Here is a 25,122-nt window from a genome sequence, read left to right as displayed (position 1 = left end):
ACAAAGGGAGGGCAGCCACTCTTGCATCCTGGAGAATTGGGGAGAGAGATTCTTTTTTTTTCTTTCCCCTTGCTGCCTCTCTCTCTGTCATCATCATCACCATCACACTGCTTCATGACTATTTCATGACCTTTGTTTCTGTCAACTCCCAGCCTTCCTGAGTGTATATTACTGTACAACCAGAGGGCTTGCTGGGAAACTGGTCTTCCTTGTTTATACGTGTTGAGCGGTTTTCAGCAGAGGTGGAAGGAGTGCTGAAATCTTGCAATCAAATAAAACTACTGCTAAAATTAGCTTTTGAACACACACACATGTCATTGTTTCGGACATAAACACACAGATTTCAGTGTGACAAGATTTTGACTTCAGATAAGAAACTGAGGACTGTGAAAACTGCAAGCACAAAAATGAATACATTCAGTACAGTATTTATAATTACACAAAAAGATGTTTATTGTTGCTTAACTAGTCATTTTTTTTTAACCAAGACAGCGGGGCCTGTGTTTTTAGTTTTGGTGAGTTTCAAAGTGTGCATATAATGCAGGATTTTGATTTCGTTAAGAATAAATTAAGATTTTCATATTAATTGAAATTGTCATATTAGTCACTTAATAACAGTACTTTAGGATGAGTAAAACCATACACTTAGGGAAAGTGCCTAAAGTACTTCCTAAGTGCAGTAATGTGAGTATTTGTCATTTCAGCTTCCACAGCTGGTTTTCAGAAATTGGTCCATATGGGATTTCGTATCAGATTTATGTTTTCTATTTTAAAACCTTCTCTTTCCACTCTCTGCACTTGTTTTTCACTATGTGATATACTTGACAACAGACTTCTGCTTTGCATATATTAGTTCCCTCAACTGTTTTCCTCAGTCTCTCCTCATAAATCTTGCTTTCAGCTGTGATTTTTTTTTTGCATCTAATCACTGAGAACTTTCTCTATTAAGGTTAACATGTCAAACCAATTACTCTTTTATTTTTTTATTTTTTAGTATGAGAACAGACTTATAGTCACTCCAAACTCTCCTGCGCTGTGCTTTCTGGATAAGTGGTGCAGCTCCGTAATGAGAGGAATGCAGCCACCCCATGAAGGCTGCATGGTTTCTGCTCATGGGCAGTGAACACAGCCTCTCCCCTGCTGCCCTTTGTAGCACGTGTTATGATGAACTTCATGCCCCGCCGCCCCAACATTAGCTTCAGGCTGCACTCCAGTAACCCACAGATGCATCCTACCTCCTTTAGCGTCTCTTGTCCTTGAGACGTCGGGTGACCTAGAAACTGGGCCGGTTCAGTCAAGGCGAGATTACCGTGTTTTAACAGTTTAACTCTGAAGCAACTGATAATGTTTCAAAGGCTGAGGAGTGTGAAATCAACAGGAGGAAATACGGGATGTGGTGTTGGGGGGAGGCTGCAGCTGTAATGCTGTTGTAATTAGGCAGAGGGGGGATGAGTGGTGTGATAGCTTAGACCCTGACCCTTTGCTCATCCAGGCCTCGCCACGCCCTGCCCCTTTTCCCTCGGGGGATTCCAGTGTGCCGCTCACATGACCCGGGCTGCTGACCCCTCTCCCCTTCCTCTCCCATCCATTCTTCTCTATACCCCCCCATCCGCTAAGTTCTCAACCTCTGCTGCCTCCACCAGTGTCTTCCTCTCCTTCCTGCATCTCCTTCATCTCCCCAGAGCCACCCCCCCCCCCCCTTCTTTTCTTCTTATCTTCCAGTTTCAGGGTCACAGGCAGATGCACAAGCAGCTCCTAACATATCTGTGCCTTTACCCAATGCAGTCCTAGGCCCAGAGACAGCGGTATGTGCCTGGACATGCGCACCAGACACCCGGCCTCAGGGGGAACTGGGGGACTGGCTGCCTGACTCCTCCGCAGCTGGACTGCTGCACTGAGGCCAGTCCACTGAAGGCAGTGGCGTCTGTGTAGGAAAGAGGATTCCTTCAGTGACTTCATCCTCCATTTATGAAATGTGCTCAGAGTGCCAGTAGACACGCTGCTGAAACAACCTAAGTTTTACAGTTGTTGTGTCATATATATTGTCTTTTCGCCTGGTGGCTTCTGTGCAGCAGTCAGCGAGTTTTTTTTTTTTTTTTTTTTTTTTTCCTGTTGCTAAACCGTTGCATCTCAGGCTGAAGAGATATGTTTATAGTATGACCACTCTTTGTACCCAAAACAAGATCAGTGTTTTTCTGTAAACGAGCAAAGAACTAGCAGAGTTTCCAAAGAAATTCTGCTCTGCTGTTGTCCTAAACACATTTCAGAATGAAGCACAGACCTTCTGTCTATGTAGGCTGCATCAGATGCTTCTGTCTCATCGTGAAATAGAATAGAAATACTTTATCAGTCGCGAGGTTTTAATTAAATACGTCATGATTTTTCAGCAAAAGCTTTTACCAAGTCGTCAATTTCTTTCATTGTAAAAGTGCTAAAAGTTCAGCATTCATCAGAAAGTTACATCTTAACATAAGGCAAAGTATGCGGTGGTGTGTGAGTTCAGTGATAAATGGATTGGTTTGACTGTTGATGCGTCAGACTTGGCAGCAGATGTTTAATTTGATAGAGAGAATGGTTTTTGGATGGACCAGCTGTTGAAGTAGCTCGAGATACATATCAACCCCATATACATATGAAGACCTGGACCCCAGACTGCACGCTCTCAATTCTGTTAATTTAAGATGAAAGCACGAACCACAGCCCTGTGCGTAACATAGACACACACACACACACAGACACATAAGCTGCAGTCTGCTGCAGCGTGTGTGTTAGCTGACTGTCACAAAATGCCTGTAAACTGAAAGGTTCACTTGCACAATGTGCACGCGGGAACATTATTAAAAAATGATAGGTGGGGTCGGCAAAGCAGATGTTAGGCGTACATATGTGTGAGTGTTGAGCCTGGCCTGCCTCCAACTCCATATGCGTTTTCTGAGTGTTTGACTGTGTTTAATCCGGACTCTCTCACAGCTGGTGACTGACATGACCCATTTCACACATGATACAGTCAAAGTGTCAATCTCATAAGATACGAAGTTACGTGTCCATTTTAATATGGTATAGACGGGACGTTTTACCTAATGTGGTGCTGAGCCGTGGCTTTCTTACTTAAATCCAAAGCATATGTTCACTCTCAGTTCTGCAGAATGCTTTTCAGACAAGTCACAGCAGTATGCAGATAAACACTTAACATTTTCATTGACCGAGCTTAAAAGCTTATCTAAGACCCATATTGATTAACTCCAAAGAAGAATATGAACACTTTTAAACAGATTAATTGAAATCTGCCTCACATAATTCTAATAACGTTAAATTGAAATCATTAATCCATTAGCAGTTGCAAGACATGAGGAATTTTAAGTGGTTGACATAATATTAAATTGATTTTACAAGCAAGGTTTCCTTTTCATATATGTGAGGCTGGTCAGTGGCAGCCAGGAAGGGATTATGTAGATATGCTTTATTAAAAAATGATTAGCATGCTGAATGCATGTTCTGTTAAGCCAGTGAACCAAATCCGGGGGCAGCAGGTCATGTTTTTTTGTGGCTGGCTGCAGTTGATTCTGCGTGCTGTGTAATGTGAACACGACTCGGTCAAGGCACAGGTGTGCTTTTAACCTGCTGATCTGTCTTCAGCTCCTCAGGTCACCACTCTGCAGATTTCACATAAACTCAAGGCTGTTTAGGCACTGGTTTTGTAACACAAGGGCTCCGCTGCTCACAGACATAGCACACATGTGAGTGCACATAATAGCAGTCATCTACAAACTAGTGCGAGCGTGCACACCAACGCAGATAAGCACAAAGTTCCATGGTGTAAGCAAGACACTGCACCCCAGGTTCCTCCCAAAGGCGTGCTAGCGCCTTGCATGTCAGGCGCCACCACTGCTGTGTGGGTGTGTGAACTTTTTTGTGTCGTAAAATGCACTACATTAGTCAGGGATCTCAAAGTCAAACAAGCCGGAACTCACAGCCGGCACTGTATCCTCTCATTGTGGGGCTACCCCAGTGTCCCAGTTACCCCAAAAGAAATGATTGCATTTATTAATCAAAATGCCTTATTTTATTTCAAATACTGTATAATGATACAATAATGCTCATTAGTTTTTGACTGCCAGTGGGATTTTTTTCTCCGACTGGCACTGCAGTTTCTGACCCCGAACATTAATTTCCAGGTTTATGCTAAAAAAAAACATTGGTTTTCAGTTTTAGCGGCACATACCGGTATACATACCACATTATTGCATGGATTCAGTCTTTCTCTGGTTGCTTTGATGCATTCTGGATGTTTCTTCTACCAATATCAAAACACAAGACAGTCTTTTTGATATTGATTCCCTTTTTCTGCTGGCACTGAGTCATGCACCTGGCAAAGCACAGTCTCGCTTCTGTAATGTTAATTCACAGCCTGATTGGAATTTGGCTGAGCACAACTCAATGCTTTGCTCAAAGTGTCAGCTTTGAATTTCAATTGGTGACTTTCAGCTTTTTAAATAAAGCTCAGAAAGAAACTATACAGTAGATGCAGCAGTCAGTGCATTGCAGTTGTGAAGTTGCTTTTTCATCTACCCCGACTTCTACTGTAACGAGTTCCTTACTCCTCCTACTGCATCCTTTTCATTGTCTACCCCTCTGGTGCAGCCGTGTTGCACTTTGAAGTCTGCCTTTGCGAAGCCACAGTTCTCTGTCTTCTGACAAACTCAATTCAGCGGCAACGAAGGCTTTGTTTGCCTTTGTGCTCTTTGTCAAAGAGCTATTCATGATTAATAGTGGTTTACATGTCTGTTTTACTTCATTAACGCTTCAGCTCGACAAGGAGGGGGAGGTCTTTTGCTTTAAGCCTATGTTTATTGGCTGTCTTACAGCTTGGTGAGATTTTGTGCTGTCACTGAAGACTGATCCATCAAAACCATCCTCATTTTTCATGATCATTCATTTTCAGGCCTAATTTACTAATGGAATTCAATCGTCTTGACGCGTCAGCAAAGACTTATATACCTATATACATCGATAGGTGCAAGAAGCTTTTTCTTCCTTGCAATTTTTAGCATTTATTTAAGTTGAATATATGTATATATATAATATTGGAGATGGTACATGAGCTGGCTCTGATCTAGTTGGTGGGGAACATAGGAAAACATGTTTTTGATAGAGACGAGTCAGCCAACAGGCAATGCAGCCTTTTAAAATGCAGATGGCTTTCCCTAGTTGGCCAATTAGCAACTTTAGCTCTGGAACACTTATCTCTCTTTTCATCTTCTTGTGTGTGTCTTTCATTCAGGGTGCAGGGAGCTCAGTGTGCCTGTTTACACAAGTGTATGGTGGTGCTTGTGTGCACATTCATGCGTCTGCTCGCTGAAAACCTCACATTATGCTGCTGGCAGTGAGATGACCAGCTATGCTGTTAGATCTCAGATAATAAGCCAAAACACATAGCTTGTCTCAATGAACATGAGACTGAAAATGGGGAAAGCACCAGTGTTCACAGTGCAGCCCCAGCAGCATTAAAATTAAATGAGTTAAACTGGGAAAAATTGCCTTAAACTGAGCTACAGCTGGGTTAAGTAATGTGCAGCATTCCAGCAGCTTTGCCACTGACCTCAATCTTTTCAGGAAACCTTCATTGGAGGAATAGACTCACAGATTAAACATTATTAACAGTGCATAGAAGGAATTTAGATGAGAAACACAATACCTCTAATAATAAACTCTGCCATTGAACTTTTTGCATATTTCTCCAGATTAATTGTATATCCCTGTTCTCTTTTTTGTCTCCTTCCATCATACAGAGCCAGACTCCAGCCCAGTGAGGTCCTCTTGCATGGAAACCCTGCTTCTCTGGCAGCCTCCTCCTCTCCCTAGTGCTATCAGCCAGCATGGCAGGATGAGCCTCTGCCAGCGATGATGATGGCCAAAAAGCAAGATGTCCGGGCACCCACCTACAACCTGGTCGTGGTTGGGCTGTCCGGCACGGAGAAGGAGAAAGGCCAATGTGGTGTGGGCAAGTCTTGCCTTTGTAACCGCTTTGTCCGGCCAAGCGCGGACGACTTCTACCTAGACCACACCTCCGTTCTGAGCACCAGTGACTTTGGAGGCCGTGTGGTGAACAATGACCACTTCCTGTTCTGGGGAGAGGCTGGGAGGACGATGGAGGAGGGACCTGAATGTCGTATGAATGTGGTGGAGCAGACGGAGTTCATCGATGATCAGACATTCCAGCCGCACCGTAGCACGGCACTACAGCCTTACATCAAGCGGGCAGCTTCCACGAAGCTGGCTTCGGCTGAAAAGCTGATGTACTTTTGCACAGATCAGCTCGGGCTAGAGCAGGACTTTGAGCAGAAACAGATGCCTGAAGGCAAGCTCATGGTGGATGGCTTTTTACTCTGTGTGGACGTTAGCCGGGGTATGAACCGTAGCTTTGAGGACCAGATGAAGTTTGTCACCAACCTCTATAACCAGCTAGCCAAAACAAAGAAGCCTGTGGTACTGGTTCTCACTAAATGCGATGAAGGAGTTGAGCGCTACATTAAAGACTCACACACCTTTGCTCTAGCCAAGAAGAACCTACAGGTGGTAGAAACATCAGCACGCTCTAATGTCAATGTTGATCTAGCCTTTCTTACACTGGTTCAGCTAATAGACAAGAGTAGGGGAAAGCCCAAGATTATCCCTTACTTTGAGGCACTGAAACAGCAGAGTCAACAGATCGCCTCAGCCAAAGACCGCTATGAGTGGCTGGTCAACCGAATTGTGAAGAACCACAATGAGACATGGCCAGCTGTCAGTCGTCGCATGCAGTCAGCCCCAGAATACAAGGATTATGTTTTCCTTGAAGGAACACCTAAAGCCAAGAAGCTCTTCCAGCAGCATGTGCATAGACTCAAACAAGAGCATATAGAAAAGCGTAGGAAGGCCTATCTCAGTACACTCCCACAAGCACTTTCTGTGCTGCTGCCAGAGTTGGATGAGATAGACCACCTGAGCTGGTCTGGAGTTCAGAAAGTCTTGGAGACAAAGAGAGATTTCTCCCAGTGGTTTGTAGTGCTCGATGATACCCCTTGGGAAATCACACCTCACATCGATAACATGGAGGACGATCGAATCCCCCAGGACCTTCTTGAGACACCGCCAGCTGAAGCTATCTATGAGACCCACCTTGAACAGCTAAGAAATGATCGCAAACGGGCTGAGATGAGGTGGGAGTTTAAAGAGAAGCTCAGTGTATCTCCTTTCATCACACCAGGGAAACCATGGGAAGAGGCCCGGAGCTTTATCATGAATGAAGATTTCTACCAGTGGTTGGATGAAGGAGAGTATCTGGACATCTACAATAAACACCAGAAGGAAATCATTGACAGGGCCAAAGAGGACTTTCAAGAACTGCTCCTTGAGTACTCTGAGCTCTTTTATGAGCTAGAAGTAGATGCAAAACCAAGCAAAGAGAAAATGGGAGCCATTCAGGAGCTGTTGGGTGAGGAGCAAAGATTCAAAGCTTTGCAGAAGCTGCAGGCAGAAAGAGATGCTCTAGTACTGAAACATATCCACTTTGTCTATCATCCTACAAAGGACACCTGTCCAAACAGTCCCCACTGTGTGGATAGTAAGATAGAGCAGATTCTGGCCTCCAAATTCCCCACCCGCTACCCATCATCGGACAGTGCAAGACTGGAAGGAGGCAGGGCAGAGAGGATAAATCTTGTCATCCTAGGAAAAGACGGGCTAGCCAGAGAGATGGCAAATGAGATCAGAGCTTTGTGCACGAGTGATGACCGGTACGTGTTAGACGGCAAGCTGTATGAGTTAACTCTTCGTCCCATTGAGGGAAATGTACGCCTGCCAGTCAATTCCTTCCATACGCCAACCTTTACACCTCATGGTTGTCTGTGTTTGTACAATTCAAAGGAATCACTCTCATATGTTGTTGAGAGTATAGAGAAGCTCCGAGAGTCAACGATCAGCAGAAGAGAAAGGGAAAACAGCTTATCCCAACTCCCGCTGTCCCTCCTTCTGGTCACCAAGCGGGGGGTGGGGTCCATAGGAGACATTGGTGGTGAGACAGCTCAGACTCTGATACAGCAAGGGCAGCAGGTGGCTGGAAAGCTGCAGAGTGCCTACCTAGACCCTGCTTCACCAGGAATGGGTTATGGCCGAAATGTCAGCGAGAAGCAGATCAGCCAGATGCTGAAGGGCCTGTTAGAAACAAGGAGGAACATTGGGAGCAGCTCCCCTCCTTTACCTCCACCATCCTCCACCTTCAGAGATTCTCAGTCACAGCCTGGGCTTGAGGCAGATCTTAGAATAGTCATGTGCCTGATGTGTGGAGACACATATGACCTAGACCAGCTCTTAGCTCCCTTCCTGTTGCCCCAACATTGTCGTCCTGCCTCCAGCCTCAGCAGTGGTACCTCCGTTCTGCTGGATCTCAATATCGGAGGTCAAAGGCAGAACGTAGAGCTGTCATTGCTCTCCTTTCATTCCTCATTCTCCCTACGCAAGACTGGCCTGGTCCATGGCTACATTGCAGTTTACTCTGCTCGCCGCAAGGCCTCCATGGAGACACTATGCGCTTTCCTGTGTGAGGTGCAAGACATCATCCCAATCCAGTTGCTTGCTGTTGCTGAGAGCCAGATGGAGCTTTCAGACTCAGAGTCAGCCAAGGAGCAAGTCAGTCAGGGAGAGGATCTGGCTCATGAAATAGAGGCCAGATTCAACTCAGTGATATGTGGACATGGTGGGGTAGTAGGAGGACTCCATAAGATCGACCTTTTCCATCCCTTCTTTAAGGAGGTGATAGAGAAGCGCACCATTGTTGAGGCCACACACATGTATGACAACGTGGCCGAGGCTTGTACCAACGAAAGCATCAGTCCTCGTTGTGGCTCTCCCAGTCCAGTCAACATCCTGATGGATTCGGAGGATGACATTGACCCATCGCCACCTTACTCCAACCCGAGAGAGGATGGCAGTCTTGGCTCCCACCTCGGAGGTTTCAAGCTGCCTGATCTGGATTCAAGTGATAACTTCTCTTCTGTCATTTCTGAGCTCAGCACTTTTGAGAGCAAGCTGAACAACAAGATTCCTCCCCAAGTGAAGCCCAAACCTGTCCGCAAGGTTAACCTCGGCCCCTACATGGACCAGCAGGGAGGCACTAACCGCCGCTCCTTGCCCCAAGCCGTCACATGGGCTCCAGGTAGCGAAGGTGGCTATGATCCCTCAGACTATGCAGAGCCCATGGATGCGGTGAGCAAACCCCGACACACAGAAGAGGAGAATATTTACTCTGTCCCTCACGACAGCACACAGGGCAAAATTATCACCATACGCAACGCCAACAAAGGTCATGCCAATGGGAGTGCTGCAGGGAACGGGTCGGACAGCGAGGCTGACAGCAGCTCACTGGAGCGCAGGAGAAAGCTGTCAGCCATTGGGGTGAAGCCAAAACTTTACAGAGACAGATCTAAAAGACTGGGAAAGTTTAGCAGTTTTCGGACAAGCTTTTCCATCGGCAGCGACGATGAGATGGGTGGCGCGCCTAAGACTGGCCAGGATGAGGGAGGAGCCCAAAAGGACAACTCCATTGAGGAGAGTGAAGATCCCAAAAGGAGGAATATTCTCAAGAGCCTGCGCAGAAATGCAAAAGTAAGTGTAAATGCACCCCGACTTGAGGTGAACATGAATAGCGCATGGGTATAAGTCATTGAAAACAAAAAAGATGCAATTTCAGAGCATTTTAAATTGTGAGATTTGCATCTTCCAACTTTGTTTAAAAAAACAAAAGGAAGACTTATGAAATGTTACATTTCATGACATGTAAGCCAACAGTAGGAGTAAGAGAATAGTCTGTGGACATTAAATCCAAAAGACATGAAATTTCCTCTGTTTGAATTAAAATAAATTTGTACATTGCATTTTAGCTTATCAATATGCACCTGTGTGAGTATTGAATGCCCAGTTCCATCTGAACACGGGGTGCAGGAATTGCCGAGTGACAAGCGGGATTTTGTACAACACTGCACCTATAAACATTCAGCTGATAACTGAATTATTACTAGTCCAAAAATATACAATTAGTTCAATATAATCCAAAGTCTCTGAAGCTTAGCCCAGTAGAAAGATAACATACTGTGGAGTTCCTCTGAAAGCATGTGTGCCATATTCTTCCCTGACTGCTCTGTGGGAGCCCTCGACTCCAGCCAGATCATCAGAGGAAAAAGAGACAAACTCCAGTTAGTAAACTTCTTTACCAGACAAGCAAAAACTTCTAATGAATAGCGACATAGCCACAGTAAACTCTGCTGTTTTATCTTTCTGTGCACATGTGTTTGTCTGGTTACATCAGGCTTCCTCTCACACAAACACTGGCTTAGTAATGTTGGACATTTATCTTTTGTAAGACTGTGCAAAACACCGGCCACCATCTTACAATGCCTTCTGTGGCGATTCATGAAATGAATTAAAAACTGGTGTTATATCTCAACAAATTAGTCATAAACATCCCTGCTGTGCAGGAAGCAAGGGCCAGGAAAAAAAAGGAGAGAATCTAAGTATGAAAGTCTTCTGATCTCCTGTCTGGAAATGAAAACGTGCTTTGGTGATGGTTTACAGAATGTGATTCTCCTTGTCACTTCGCTTTTAGACTAACATTACATATTTTTAGAATTTTGCAGGTGCATCTTAAAGAGATTTGACACAATGGAAGTTTCTTTTTTCTTCATGATTTAACTCAACATGTGAAACGTCCCTGTAGTGTAAATTTATTGCAAAAGAACTGACATTGTTTTTTAAGTATTTCGAAATTGTCCTTCATAACTTTGATCGACAGGACTTAAAAATCAAAAATACGGTATATCAAAATACTACTATTTTCTTAAGATCTGGCACTTCCTTTTTTGCCCAGAGAACGTAGTATAACAATCAAGATTTCTCAAAAAGGCTTGGAACTATCGATTGACATTAATGTCATTGAACGGTGAAGAGTGTTGTTCACCGTTTACCTTTCTGGTATTACTGTGAGATACGTGCCAAGGCTGGTGAACTTGTTCCTGAGACGCCCAGTTTCTCACTTGTCACATTAATTATGGGTGCTTGCTTTCTTTTTCTTTCTGATTCACAGTGTTCGTTGTGTTTTTTGCTGATTCATAGTTTCTGCTTCTCCCATTCTTCCTGCGTCTCTCGTCATCATGTTTTCCTCATGTCTCGCTTTCCTTTTTTTCTACCCCTCCCTTGCTTGTTTTTTTTCCTTATTTGGCCGATGCAGATATCTCCCTCTGCACTGAACTTTTTTCTTCCTGTGTCCTGTTCTCTTCTGTGCACGTCTCTCACCCATGCTGTGGTGATACTTTTGACCTTACACCGCTGGGCTTATCAGTCTGGTATGCTGCTCATTCACAGTCGTCCCGCGTTGCAGAAGTGCCAGCTGAACAGGAGTTACAGCTGCGTATGTTGTGCTTGTGCGTCTGTGATAATTACCATAGCTGTCACTAGTTTGGAACGAGAGGCCGGATGATTAATGTTTTCACACACTCAGCGGTGATTTCCAAGTACCTGCACAGAGGCCGTCTTCTCACATAGATAAAATGCCTCTGCTGCATTCTCTTGTGGTGCTCATTATCTATTGTATTATTAATGTTAAATGTTTATTTGCATAGAGACAATCATGTAACAATCAGTGCAACACTTTATAGAATTTATAGCTAATTTGCATTGTCTGTCAGGGCTGTCTGTCATGCACACGTGTACACACACACACACACACACACACACACACACACACACACACACACACACACACACACACACACACACACACACACACTCTTATCCAAATGGAAGACCATCTTTCCAAGTGTGTCGACGTGAGTCAACTTTGGAGGAGACAGGGTTTCACACTGGAAAGAAAGCAAAAACTAATTGGAGAAACAGATGAGCAATTCCCAGCATTTGAGAAGAAATCATCCTATATCAATTTTTAAGGCAGGACAAAACAAATTTTATTTTCTTTAAAAAAAAAAACACAAAAAACAAGTATATTGAAATTAGTTGTTTCATTACATCTCTTCTTCTCGAAACACACTGAAAAATCCATAGCCGTGACGCTGGCTGTGGTGTAAAACCTTGAGCGTTAAGTGACAGCTGTAGGCAATAAATGTGAAACGACTACGTTCTTCAGCAAGAAAGCCTCCTTTTTAGCATCACTTATGTTGTCAGTTATATTATCAGTTTGCTCCAGAAACACCATTTTTTAGTGTGAAAGACAAGAAGTTCAACATTGTGGGTAGAAAAAAAAAAGCATGTTTTATGTGAAGAAACCCCAAATTATTAATGATTGCATGAAATATTCCGCTTAAAAAAATCATCCAATCTGAGACTGAAGTGCCCTGAATCCGTGTGCTCATGTAACTCTCACGAAGAGAAACAGCTATTTCCCTAGATGAGCATGTGTTTTTGTGGGGTTGAAGAACAGCAGTGAGGTGCGTAGACCAGTTCAAGCTCAGCGTTAGCGGTTATACAGGCTCCAGTACTGCTGTTCTAGTACTGAGCAAACACCGAAAAGGATCAATAAAGGATCACATGACACATTATAAATCTACACGTCCAGCAAATCCCTAAGAAAATTGAAGTGAGTAGAGCGTAGATCAGTGTCATCGTTGGTCTAATTACTGACTCTGATTTGTGCCCCGCAGCAGGTTTGAGATGGAAGATATTCACATTACAAGCCATTAGGGCTTAATTGTGGTTGTAACAAAGTGATCAAGCCCCATCACCTATTTCCAAACCAGCTGTCTCGAGCATAACGGTCCATTTCCAACCTGCCGCAGCCTGAAATCCCCTCAGGAGGTCATTTTATTGAGTTTATTTGAACATGTCAGGGAGATGTAATGCAGCAGTGACCTGCTGTTGTTTGGGTGCCCGGTGTTCCCGGTGCTGGTCAAGGTTAAGGCACAGTCAGATTTTCAGTTTTGTTGAAGGTAAAGATTTGTGTAAACACTTCCCTAGTCAGAGCCCTGGGGTGCTGTCTCTTACCCTGAGTCATGGCGGGGGGAGGGAGAAATAATTGAAAATAGACTCTAAGTCCATTTTAAATCCCCTCTTTACCTAAGGCAGTGGCCAGCTGTGCCTGTCCCGATCACCCCTCCCTCAGTGAGAGGCCGGAAACATTTCCTTTCTCTCTTCTGCAGCCTTTCCCCCCCCCCCCCCCTCAAACCTCCTCAGCCAGCAAGAGGAATGTTTCACATTCCTCAGTCACCTAGTCGGTCTGATGTCCTCATGCAAGAAACAAGAAGGAAGAGGAGACAGGCGAAAACACATCTGCAGAAAGAAAAAGAAAATGAGAGGGAGAGGAATCAGAGTTTTGAGGGAACTGGAGAACGGCGTCGTGTTTCTCCGTCCGACAGTGCACAGTGCATGTAAACACTCACCATGATGTCCGTATGTTATTACTAAGGATGTGTTTTGTTTTTCTTTTGTGGTAGAGGTCTGTTTTGTCTTCTCAGTGCTGGCTACATATCCTGTCTCAGTCAGCAACTCAAAGGAGTGGCCAGAAGGCAAAACTGCAGGGGAAGAGACAGTGAGAGAAAAGTGGGTGCAGGAGAGGAGGAGGAGGAGGAGGAGGAGGAGGAGGAGTAATATTGAGACAGTCTGTTAAACTGAGATAGGGCACAGATATACAACACAGTCAGTGTGATAGGACACAAATAAATTATGAGCTGATAGTTTGAGCTACAAACCGAGCTGGCAGTGAGTTATACCAGCTCAGCTTTCTGCTGCCGTAGTTTCGTGTCTATTATTCCGATCTCAGTAATTTTAATGACACCTCGTGTCGGTGGTTCTGCACTTGTGAACATGTACGGATATGCACAGGTGTGCAACAGTAGAACAGGGTCAAATAGAATATCTGTCCCCCTTGTGACAGTGACTACAATGAGACTGAGTGCAAACAGTCCATAGACCCATAAAGACCCATGAAGGGATATTCTTAAACACTAGCGCACGTCCAAGTGATGCATTGGTTTGTGGAAGTGTGAGGTTGTATGTTTGCTGGGAAAGGGAGTGTCAGAGATGGATCTTGGTTTGCAGTATAGGAGAGAGAGAGAGAGAGAGAGGGAGAGCCTCGAGCGATAAGCACAGGGATTCCAGTTTAGACTTTGCTCATTGGGGTTATAATAGAAAGATAACGGGGCAACAGTAACTGACTGGGTGGGAGGGTTTGTCCTGCTTTAACCTGTGTGCTTCTGCACCCATTAGTATCATTTTATTACATGTAGACTCTCCCAGGAAGTTGAGTTGTTTGATATTCTATCATTATTTTAGTGCTTTGTTATCAGCTTTCTATGTAAAACAGCCTGTGTAGTCCTTGATATTTTTTTATGATCATTATATGACAATGCATTTCCAAGATTTGATTTTCAGAAGTTCATGATCAACACAATGATCATAGGATTAACCAACCGTCAGCTTTGAAACATTAAATGTTGCTTATATGAAGTGCTTCCATAATGAGAGACAAAATATGATCATGAGAAACACTTACGGATACAGCTTTAAAAAAAATTTGTTTTTCAAAGCTCCTGTTTCATAAGTGACTTCTACGGTCTTAATGCGAACCTTTTTGGCATTTTTTAAATTCAGATATTGATTATGGCATCCAATTAAGAAAATTGTAAACATTTCTGATCACATGGAATTTTCCAATGTTTTGGAGTACTGTGCTAAAATTAAAAACAAAACTTAACGCTTCAAATATTTTCATATATGTGTAATACGTCTTCAATATATGGAGGGTTTACTAACCCAGTACTTTTTAAGATGCACCAGTACATGCATATCATGAGGACCGCACTGATCTTACCAGAAATTCTTCTTTAGTCTGTCATCTCCAGTTCAGTTAATAAGATATTACTTAAAGATTTACTTCAAATGCTATCTCTCAACTAAGCATTAAATGCATTTCTGATAGCATTGTTTGAAATGTACATACTGACTTTATAAGATAGTGCTTTTAGATGCAAACTATAGAGCAACAGTGGTATGTAGACATTTTGTTTTGACCCCAAATTCAAAACCTTTTATGATATACACTGCGCTAAACATAAACAAGAATGTTTTTCTAAATGCTTAAGCAATAGCTGATTTAAAAAAAAAAAAAAAAAAAAAAATCCAGGTGAACTGTTGTTAACCTGTCCAGTAGTAATTATTGTCGCTCTGCTTGTTTTTCTGAGGACTGCTGTGAGAGAGGGTGTATACATGTGTTATCCAAACAGTTTGGTGGAGTGCACTGAGGCCAGTATCTGGAGCATAGGGCACGCCGCGCTTCTTTTCTCTAATGAGCACTGCTCTGCTCCGCTCCTCTCTCTGCATGCACAGTCTCTGTCTCCAGCCAACCATGCATCCCTGCCTCACCACGCAGCCTGCCAGGGCTGAGCCTCGGGGGGCTTGACAGACTTACCAGTGATCCAGGCCTCAGGGGCCTTCAAAACATTCCCACTGAACGCCATTAAGACGCAGCACAATTACTGCTGATGTCTCAGCCGTCGAGAGAGGCAGCCGGCGGATGCTGCAGGAGTGTATTCAACGTCTCTTAACCGTAAAATAATAGGATCTGGAAAGTAATTAAACAATGAATAGGAGGATTGGATTGTGTTGGGCTGCGGTGCGGAAGCAGGAGGAGAGACTGAATGCTAAAAGGAGGGGAAGACTGAGATGAGCGCAAAGAACTGATGGTATCTCGCTCGTGCGCAGAACATGATTCAAGACAGGAATGCATGATTACTTATCAGCTCAACTTTTGAGAAGAATGTACGGGATGGGTGTGTGCATGCTTGCATGTGTTTGTCCTTTAGCTTAAATAGTCCAAACACGCACACAACAAAAAAAAAAGCAGTCCCTTTTCAATAAGGCTTATTTTCAGCAGTCGGTTCAAGAGCAGCGCCCCCTGGTTTATATCAGCTGTGTCAAAGTCAATCAGACTCAAATAATGTTGTTTTCCCACTTCTTTCTCCCACCAATCTATATGTGTCTTTTTTTTTCCTTGCAGAAACCACGACCTAAACCAAGGCATTCCATCTCCAAACCCATTGAGAGCAACTACTTTGGCATGCCACTTTCCACTGTGGTCAGTCCTGAGAGACCGATCCCAGTCTTCATTGAGAAGTGCATCCGATTCATTGAAACGACAGGTGAGAACCTTGTTTCAGCAGAGAGGAAGAAACAGACACTCGGTGCTGTCTCAGTTCCATCCAGTCGAGTTTTGGGATTAAGAGGGTCTCGGGGTCATGGGGCGAGTGCAGTGTGAGACGAGCTGCACTGAGGTGTGCACCTCAAAAAAAATAAAAAATAAAATAAAAAAAAGGATCCCATCGCATCGTCTGTTGAGCTATGCATCATGGGTATTTCAAGAAGTTTGATCAAGCTTGGTGATGCAAAATTTCAACAATAGCCAAAGGTGTTGCGAACTGAGTTTGAGTGTCCTAATAACTGCATAATACTACATAAGAACAATTGTTTTTATTACATTTATGTAGCTCCTCATACAGAGCGACACTTAAACCACTCTGTAGAACAGTGCGACAAAAAAACAACCTTTAAATCTATTGTTGAGCTGGAAAAAAATTTGGGATCACCAGTTGGAGCCACGACCATGTTGCCCTGCTCAGCTTCTATGGAAAATGTATATATGTCGTGCCGGTTGATGTGGTGTTTGGATCGAAACTTCAGTAAATGCCAACTCTGCTGACTACCATGTATCAAATTTACACTTTGATCCACACTGACAGGTGTGAAAGCGTCCCTGATTGCATTGACAGCGGTGCTTCACACACTCCTGTTTTTTAGCCGTTGAGCTGATATCCCTTGTAAAATGATTGTACTCTGAACGAAGGCGCCGCTCTGCCTTTTCCTGTGCTCTGCCTGTCTCCCCTCATTTTGCCCCTTTCTTTTCTGTTGCATTTTCCCCGGGTCTTAATCCTACCCTCTGGTGGGATTGTTGTTGCTGTCTGTACGTCTTCCTTTTCTTTACTCGGGTTATTCTAAATGGTTGTGTCTGAGCTGCGAGGCTTCACAGGTGGGCATCTACAGGGACCTGAACCGTTTTGATAATCTGAACACTGAAGGAGGCAGAATAAAGTGATTTCATCTGGAGGAACAAAGCAGCTTCCGTGTTAGCACTTACTGATAACTTAAATATAGTTACTCTGAGTTTCTGTGGCATCTCCCAGCAGGTTCACGTGCAAACATCAAAAGGAAAATGGGAGCCTGTGTTTCCTGCAGGTGCATTTAGTGTTTTTGTAGAGAAGTTTTCCGTAAAGTCATCAAAAACCATGTTCAGAGCTGTTTGACGAAACCCACGGGGGATTGTGAGCATCAGATATGTTGGTCACGGTGTCCTACATTTAACTGAAATGCTCTCATCTGCTTAAATTAATGCTGTTTCAGTGTCTGCACGGCTGCGTTTGGCTAACAGGTCTTCAGGCTGTTGCCAGCTACTGCCTTCCTCTCCTCTCCTGGATGCCCTCCTCCTACCTTCTTACCTTCTTGTCCACACTTGACCTCATATACACCCATCTTCACCTCTGGTTTTCATTTTACTTTTTACCAGTTACCAGCATTTAATGCTGCTTTCCAGTTGCATCACAGCCCTGAAATTTCAGCCTTTTGCAGAGTTGCTGAGTGGAAGTAATTCAAGACCCACTCACTTCACTGCAGGTCGGTGAACTCTACGGCAGTCCGGCTGCAGGTCCGCTTTTGAGGATCTCGGCACACGGTGTGACATGTTATGTTAACAGCACGCCAAAGTGTTTCAACCCATTTCAGTGACTGCTACAGTAATGCCTGTAGGTGAAAAATTGCACTACATTGAAGAGATGTGGCGTAATATTTTCATTCGTGCTCTGACAGAGGTAAAAAAAAAGAAGAAAAAATGGGAAGAGCAGCTTCACTTGATGTGTTCTCTCTGTTTTGTGAATTGCAATATTGTGATTTATTGAATGTTCCAACCTGACTTTTCCAAAGCAGTTCTGAGCAGTGAAGGCAAATAGAAAGCATCATTACGGCTGCAGACGTTGCAGAAGCTGCAGAAGTTGAACTGAAAAAAAAAATGTTGATGCTAAATAAAGTCTAGTCACTTGCATAACTTTAAAAAGTTTATTGCAAATCAAAGTAACGTTTTAAAAAAAAGAGTAGCAGCTGCACACAAATTGATTACAAGGCTAGTGTGAAGAATTTATTGACATCTGGCAGTAAAGTTACAGATTGCTGCCTCTCTCCTTTACAAGTATGCTTGAGAACCTATAGCATCTGTAAAAGCTGCCAGAGGCCCTCTGCAGAGACAGTTTTTGATTCGTGTTCAGCTGCTGTAGATATGTTTACAGACTCTTTGGATGAGGATTTACACCTTGTGGACAAAGAACAGAATTACAGTGGCTCCTGATTTCACTTTATTATGCTGGATGTGGATATTATATCTAATTCCAAGCAGCTTCTCTTTAAAACTATTTTTTTTAACCTTTCAGAAAGCCAGTTGCATATAAGCAAGCGCTTAATTTCCTCAAAGAAATGACTGTTGCCTTCTGACATGCCAGTGCATTCCTCTGTAATCTCCGTCCTGATTAAACACAGTATTTGTGGATTAGTGTGGCACACAGAGCATCCACCTTCTCCCTCTCTCTGTGTACGAGTGCAGCGGCAGAGCTCTGGATAACAAGGCATCACGTTAGATTCCACCTCTCCCCTTTCCAGTGGTAAATGGAGCAGTCACGGCAGTGACTTCTGGATAAGAGTGGAAAAAAAACAGTTGAAAGTACATTTACGTGCATCCGCTCTGTTGTGCGCACATGAGTGAATTCGCAGCTCCTCCGGAGGTATTTTCCACCTCTTATCCTCACTGACTTCTTTTAGTATTTCCCCCTAATCCTCTGTTTCCTCTCCCCTTCACTCGTTCGGTGTCCTTGTTTCTCCACTTCTTCCTCCCGATCCACTCATCCTCCTCGCTCCAACTCTGCAAGTACCTACACTTGTCAGATTTGATTTCTGTCATCTCCTTCCTGGCACACATTTCTATTTCTTGCCCTCTCCTCTTGTCATCCCTCTCAATTCACCATATATATATATTTTCTCTCCTGTAACTCTTCATCCCTTCCTTTGCCTCCTCTCCTTCCGCTTGCCTGTGAGGCCGTGTGTTTTAGCCAAAGGCTGGTCAGGTAATGTTCTGCCCCATAGCTCACCTCTGTTCGATCAATATCACCTGGTAGGAAATGAGAATTCTTGTTCTAAGCTGTTTTCTCAGAGTTTGGTTTGTATCTCTGAGTGTTTCTGCAACCTTTTAATCTAAACTATTATGGGCCAGATTTACTGAGATCCTCAGTAAAGAGGACTAAATTGCAGTTACACATTTTGGTTTGTGTCATTTTTGTTGACCATGCCTGACCGATGCAAACACAAGAATCTGATTTTTTATTTAATTTTTTATTGTTTTGCACCGTCATGTAAATATCAGATGGAGAGCTGAGTGACCTGAAGCAGAAAATGAAATGTGATCACATGAAGACAGAACTGTTGGTGGAGGAGGTTAACATTCTTGGAGAGTTAAAGCAAAATGAAAATCTCTTTTTTTGGGCCAAAGAAGTAAGTTGATGCAGGGGGAAAACAACTAAGGAGTTTAAGAAAAATGACACCATCTGAGAAGAACGTAAGTGTAAATATCAATGAAACCAGTGGGGCGTCAGCTGAAGAAAGGCCTCTCTGCTGAATAACACAAACCGTCTCTGCTAAAGAGGGGTTCACATTCTTATTTTCAAATGTAGTGAATACAGGCTCAGCCTTAAACAACACTATTGCTGTTGGCTGCTGTAAATCAGGTTTTGTGTCTTGTACAAATTGGTCAGCATGGTATATAGACGTATACACGGAGACTTTTAGAAAGTTATGCTGTTCATGTGCAGAATGTGGGACAGAATGACACACATGCACTGGTAATTGTCGCGGGCTGGAAAAGGAACAGAGATACAATGTGTTGTTCAGCTTTGATTGTGGCTGCAGTAGGTCGGACTTTACACATCCCCTATCAGCGTCTGGAATCTCTGAGTATAATGGCTCCTGCAGGAAGTTTCCATACAGTGCTGAAACAGTTTGCCACTGCTGGGAGAGCTGATAATGAGTGACGTTGTCAAGCTGACCTTGTACTTACTGGTTTGACCTACATCCTTTGTTTGTTTCTTTAAAGTTAGTCAATGTTAACTCCAAGCCTGCCTACACGTGATAACGTCATTGGTCATCTGTGAATTTTTATACTTTGTAATACACATGAGTTATTGAAAGAAACTTCTTGTTTTCCAGTTGTTGTCTTTTTGTGTGATTTCTGTTCTGAAGTGTTTTGTTGTTGTTGTTATTTTTTTTTATTTGTGCTTCAGCGCTCACTCCTTTTGTCCTTTGGGATAATGGGATTGAATTCGGCATTTTCTGTTATTTTCGTTCATTCTGAGCTTGCAGAAAAGCAGCTACATAAAATCAATCCGTAGTGACTGCCGTTATCTCTTCTGAGCTCAGGCTTTCTCTTTGTGGGATAGTCGCAGTGCGCTCTGCTCATGGGCACCGAGGTGATGAATGACCGTGAGCGTGTGCAGGCATATCTGCTGGCCGTCGGAGCCTCCATAGCGACGAAAAGGGCAGCACCCGGCGACTGCCTGTCTCCATGGTGAACTATGAAATCAGCCTCTGGGCCGCCGAGGCCCTCGAGAGACGCTGGGATGGGAGCTGATGTGGGATCAGCTGGAGCGGCGTCAGACAGTAACACGCTGCAGGAGCACAGCCGCTAACTGCAGGGGCATTTATCACTCTCGGAGTTTGTGTGATTGCGGGTCTGCAGGCATGTTCTCGGCCACTTCAGTGCAGCTGGGAAGCACAAGTCACCAATAGATGGATTTTTTTTGTTTTTGATTTTTTTTCATTTACATATATAACCAGTGCTTAAAGCTATTGGCACATACAGCTAATTAGCTGATTTATTTGTCCTTAACATAAGCTGAATTTTGGGTTGTTGTAGCCACAAGCAATGGGATGTTATTAGAAAACATTGTTAAAGCAGGCACGCACATTTGTTGATGAAAGGAATTGTTTTTATTTACACTGACCCCAGGACCGCGGAGGGAGGGGACGCTCATCTTCTCAAGCTTTAAATCATTTCACTCTCTGCCAAAACCCACTGACTTTTCCCAACTTCCCTCTACTTTTTGACTCCTGTTACATTCCTTTCATTTTTCTGTAACCTCCATCTTTGATGTTTTGTAGTTTAGCCTCCCTCTGTATATCTTCCCTTATCTAAATCCTGATGTTTTTTTTCCCCTCAGTCTCTCTTTCATCAGGTGGAGTCTCACTCCCATCCATCCACACACTCCCCCGCTATCATCCTCATCCTTAGGTGCTTGTCCTATTTTGCCCCTATCTCTCGCTCTCTCGCCCCATCGCTGCAACACTACTCCCTCTCCCTATCTCTCCTCCCATCCCTGTTTTCCTAGTGTCTGGCTCGAAAAGCTTTTGTGGATAATTGATTGGTAGAAGGAGGAGATCGATGTTGTATGCCTTGACTGAGAGCTCTCTCATTTCCTCCCTGCCTCTCCCTATCTCGTCCTCTTTTTCTGCCACTCCCTATCTCCCTCATTCCCTCGTGATTGCTCTTTGTCTCTCTGAATCGCCACCAATGTGTCAGTGAACAGAAATTGAAGGGTGGAAGGTGAAGTGTTATCTTTTTTTGTAAAATGGGAAAAAAGAGAAAAGATAATGACCGGAGCTTTAAGGTATAAACTTTTGTTTACACCAGTTCCGTCTTCGCCTCTCCTGTCTGTCACTGACTCGGCTGGCAAGCAGTCTTTCTTCATAGCGATAATGTTCCCCACTTCAACCCTGGATTGGGCTTGAATTTGCATGTTCTCCCTGTGTGTGCATGGCATTCTCTGCATTTCCTTCCACAGTTGTAATTTATTACATGAATTGTTGTGTTTGGTTGTCTATTTCTGTTTTGTGCGAGGAGTACACTGCCTCCAACCGTAGTAATCGGCTTGAGCACAGTGTGAAACGAGGTATAGATGACAGGTTTGTTGCATTTTCTGCAAAACACCCCACAAGAAATCACAGTGTTTTAAAACTTATCAAGAATTCAGGTTTTTAATTTAGAAAATAGAGGTTTTGAACCCAGCTGTCAAACCTGTGTGAAGTTTAGAAAGCTGTTCTGCCTCCCTGATAGGATTCAAGTTTGGTTGATTTTCGCCTCCCGAGTGAGTCTGCGGCGCTCAAGCTAACGGCTGTTTCTTTTCTATATCCCTAGGTACTTAAGAGATTTCTAGAAGTGTTTTTTGTTTCCATAAAACTAGTTTTTTGGAAACAAACCTTTGAAATTAGTGTAGAGTTAAGTCAACCCTATGGACACTGCTCATATAGACCCAAATGCAATTCATCTGTTAAAAGAAAGAAATCAATAGAAAAAAAACTTTGTATCAGCACTGCTGGACTCAAAGCATTTTGAACAGCAAACAGACCATTGTGAAAACCCTTTTTGTCCTTTTTTCCTTAACAATAGACCAAAACAAGTTTATTTGATAGTCTAAAGCTTGTATTTATCTGTTCTACAAAAAGATCATTGATTGCATTTAAGGTTTGAAAGTCGATGCATCTTTTAAAATGCCAATTACGTTTGGTATAATAGAAAAGCTTATTGCTGTAAACAGATTAAATTCAACAGGTACCCTTTATAAATGTATAATTGGCTATTTCAGTCATTTTGTGGTAGTTTGTTGTGAGGTATTTAAAGTCTGGAAGCACAATTAGAAACAGGAGGGCGAAAAACAACCCAAAAAACAAACTATAACTGTCTGAAAAATAGCAAGGCTTTATGTTCCACATTCTATTTGGAATGCATTTTGTATTGTTTGTGTTGCTGAACTATTAGAGGTCTATAAACTGCTCAATATGACATTTTTTCATGACTATCTTACAAGTTCTCGATTCTCAATGTGTTTGAATGTTTTGCTCTTCTAAGTGCCTTCGATTTATGTGAAAGAGATCATCTGCTAAGTGTTGAAGATAACAGCGACAAGTCCTTTATAAAGATCTTCTTAAAAGTAAACAGTGAGAGTGAAAACGGTGGTATCCACCGCCTCCTTCAGTGTTGGGGCGCTGAGGGAGCCTCGGCTTGTCACAGTGCACCAGCGGGCTTTTAGCAGGCCTGCATTAGTGCTTCATGTGTTTAATAAATTGTGCTAATAGTGTGTTAAGATGGAACGTAGCAAAAGGAGTGCGCAGCAGCTCCACTTTCTGTCCTTCACTGCACACCTGTGCACTGTGTGATGCCACAGAGCTCACAAATGTGATTATCCAGCTTCCAGAAACACTTGATGCTTGTTACAAAAGAAGTGCAATCACCCTCTGTCTCTCTTTCCGCCAGGGTTGAGCACGGAGGGCATCTACAGGGTCAGCGGGAACAAGGCAGAGATGGAGAGCATGCAGCGGCAATTCGACCAAGGTGGGTGACCTCCCTCTCAATATAAGCTTCCAACCGTGGTGCAATTCCCTCCGCAGAAGAGAAGACTCCACGCATGGGGCCGGGTAGCTTAGCACACATGCTAGCATTTGTAGCAGTGCAAAAGAAGTAAAGAAAACACATGCTGAAGGAACAAAAAGGAGCAAGACTCCAAACAGCATCAGACATTAATTAGACGGAGGGAAAAGGGGCTTTCACATCCTGTAGTCCCGTGGAGTTCCTCCTCCGCCGTCTTCCTGCTCCTGTGTGCATTGTCACATGTGTTACAAGCGCTCTCAATGTGTGTCTCCATGCGTGTGCTTTTCTGGTGTGGGCAGTTAATTGCCTCCAGATTGGTTTGGTTAATGAAGCATGCCGCCGCCGAGATAGATAGCGGAGCAAGATGGCCTCTGTATGCACGCGTCCACGCCTGGGTGAGGTTAAATCCAGCTCGGGTAATGAGAGTTGAAATCCGGCGTCGAAATCATTCCGAGCCTCGGACGGGCGGGACGAGACAATTACAGGAGAGGACCGAAGCGCAGGTGCCTCACAGCCGCACTGAGGACGGCGCTTCGTCGGCTCCCTGCAGATTCAGATAAATCATTACAGGAGAAAGCAGCATCACAAGCCCTGCACTTGGAAACTCTCAACGTGGGAGAGCTCCTCAGACCGTTCAAGAACCCTTCATAACTATAACTGTGCTACTTTTCTCTTGTTCGGCCCTCTATATATGTATGTATATGTGTGTGTGTGTACATATATATATATATATACTGCCTTTGTGAAGTAAAAAGTTATCAGAAAATGGCTTTTTTAATTAAGTCCCCTGCTCCTACACAAATGGTCTCTTTGCTAGAGTGGTACTCCAGTAGTTCTCGCTCTCTGGCTCTGTGGGCCGCCACTCCACTCAAATTAACTTTATAATTGTCTGTCATTCATTCTGCTTTTCTTTCAAAGGGTTCATGAAGGGTCCCCCGGTACATGACGGCGGAGACTATTTAGTGCTTATATTCAGGGATCAACGCTAACTTTTTGCTCTGTGGCTAGTGAGTTTCTAAAGGTTATCGGCCACTAATCATTTTCACGAACTGCAAACTCTTTGCTGGGATTTTAGGTTATTATCTGATCAAAGTTCAATATGGTATAACCATTCATCCCCAAAAACATTAACAAGAATTTTGATAGCCTATGAAATAGTTCTAATTTGTTGTTTTCTTTCTTTCTTTTTGTTTTTACAATACCATTCCTGAACATCTTCCCAAATCTTCAGGTCGTTTTTAATCCATTTGCATTGATGGGTTTTGGCAGGAATTTCCTGCCAGAACATTTTGTCACAATGCATGTGAAATGTTTTAAAATTCACTGATGTATGAAGATTTTAAAGGGCTTTCCTCTTCAGCCCTGGAGGCAATCGATGAGCGTCTGCCCGTTTAAGTTTGTTTGTCGTCCGCTGCATCGGTGTATTGGGTACAGTACTGGGAAAAGTTCAGCGTCGATGCATCGTTTTTCCAGCAATCAAACCTGTGAATTTCTGGCTCAGTGAAGATCCAGCCCACACTCAGATATTTTTAAATTTCTCAGACTGATTGATGCTCCAGTGCTGACTAGTTGCATAT

General features: G+C 43.5%; 1 protein-coding gene across 2 annotated transcripts in view; it reads left to right on the top strand.

Annotated features, from left to right (window-relative positions):
• Positions 1 to 25,122, top strand: part of arhgap35a (Rho GTPase activating protein 35a) — a 70,436-nt gene that overhangs the window by 37,101 nt on the left and 8,213 nt on the right. The window contains exons 2-4 of one of the 2 annotated variants that reach the window (XM_030108814.1): positions 5,790 to 9,642; positions 16,037 to 16,178; positions 23,432 to 23,509. In XM_030108814.1, the coding sequence (XP_029964674.1) occupies positions 5,902 to 9,642; positions 16,037 to 16,178; positions 23,432 to 23,509 (3,961 nt within the window). In that variant the 5' untranslated portion in view covers positions 5,790 to 5,901. Of the gene's footprint in view, positions 1 to 5,789; positions 9,647 to 16,036; positions 16,179 to 23,431; positions 23,510 to 25,122 lie in introns of those variants that run through there. The other variant, XM_030108815.1, reaches the window with a different exon arrangement.

The sequence above is a fragment of the Salarias fasciatus genome, chromosome 14 (assembly GCF_902148845.1).
Source record: "Salarias fasciatus chromosome 14, fSalaFa1.1, whole genome shotgun sequence".
NCBI classification, from domain to species: domain Eukaryota; kingdom Metazoa; phylum Chordata; class Actinopteri; order Blenniiformes; family Blenniidae; genus Salarias; species Salarias fasciatus.
The sequence above is the reverse complement of the archived record's forward strand: the minus strand, read 5'-3'. Positions and strand labels throughout refer to the sequence as shown.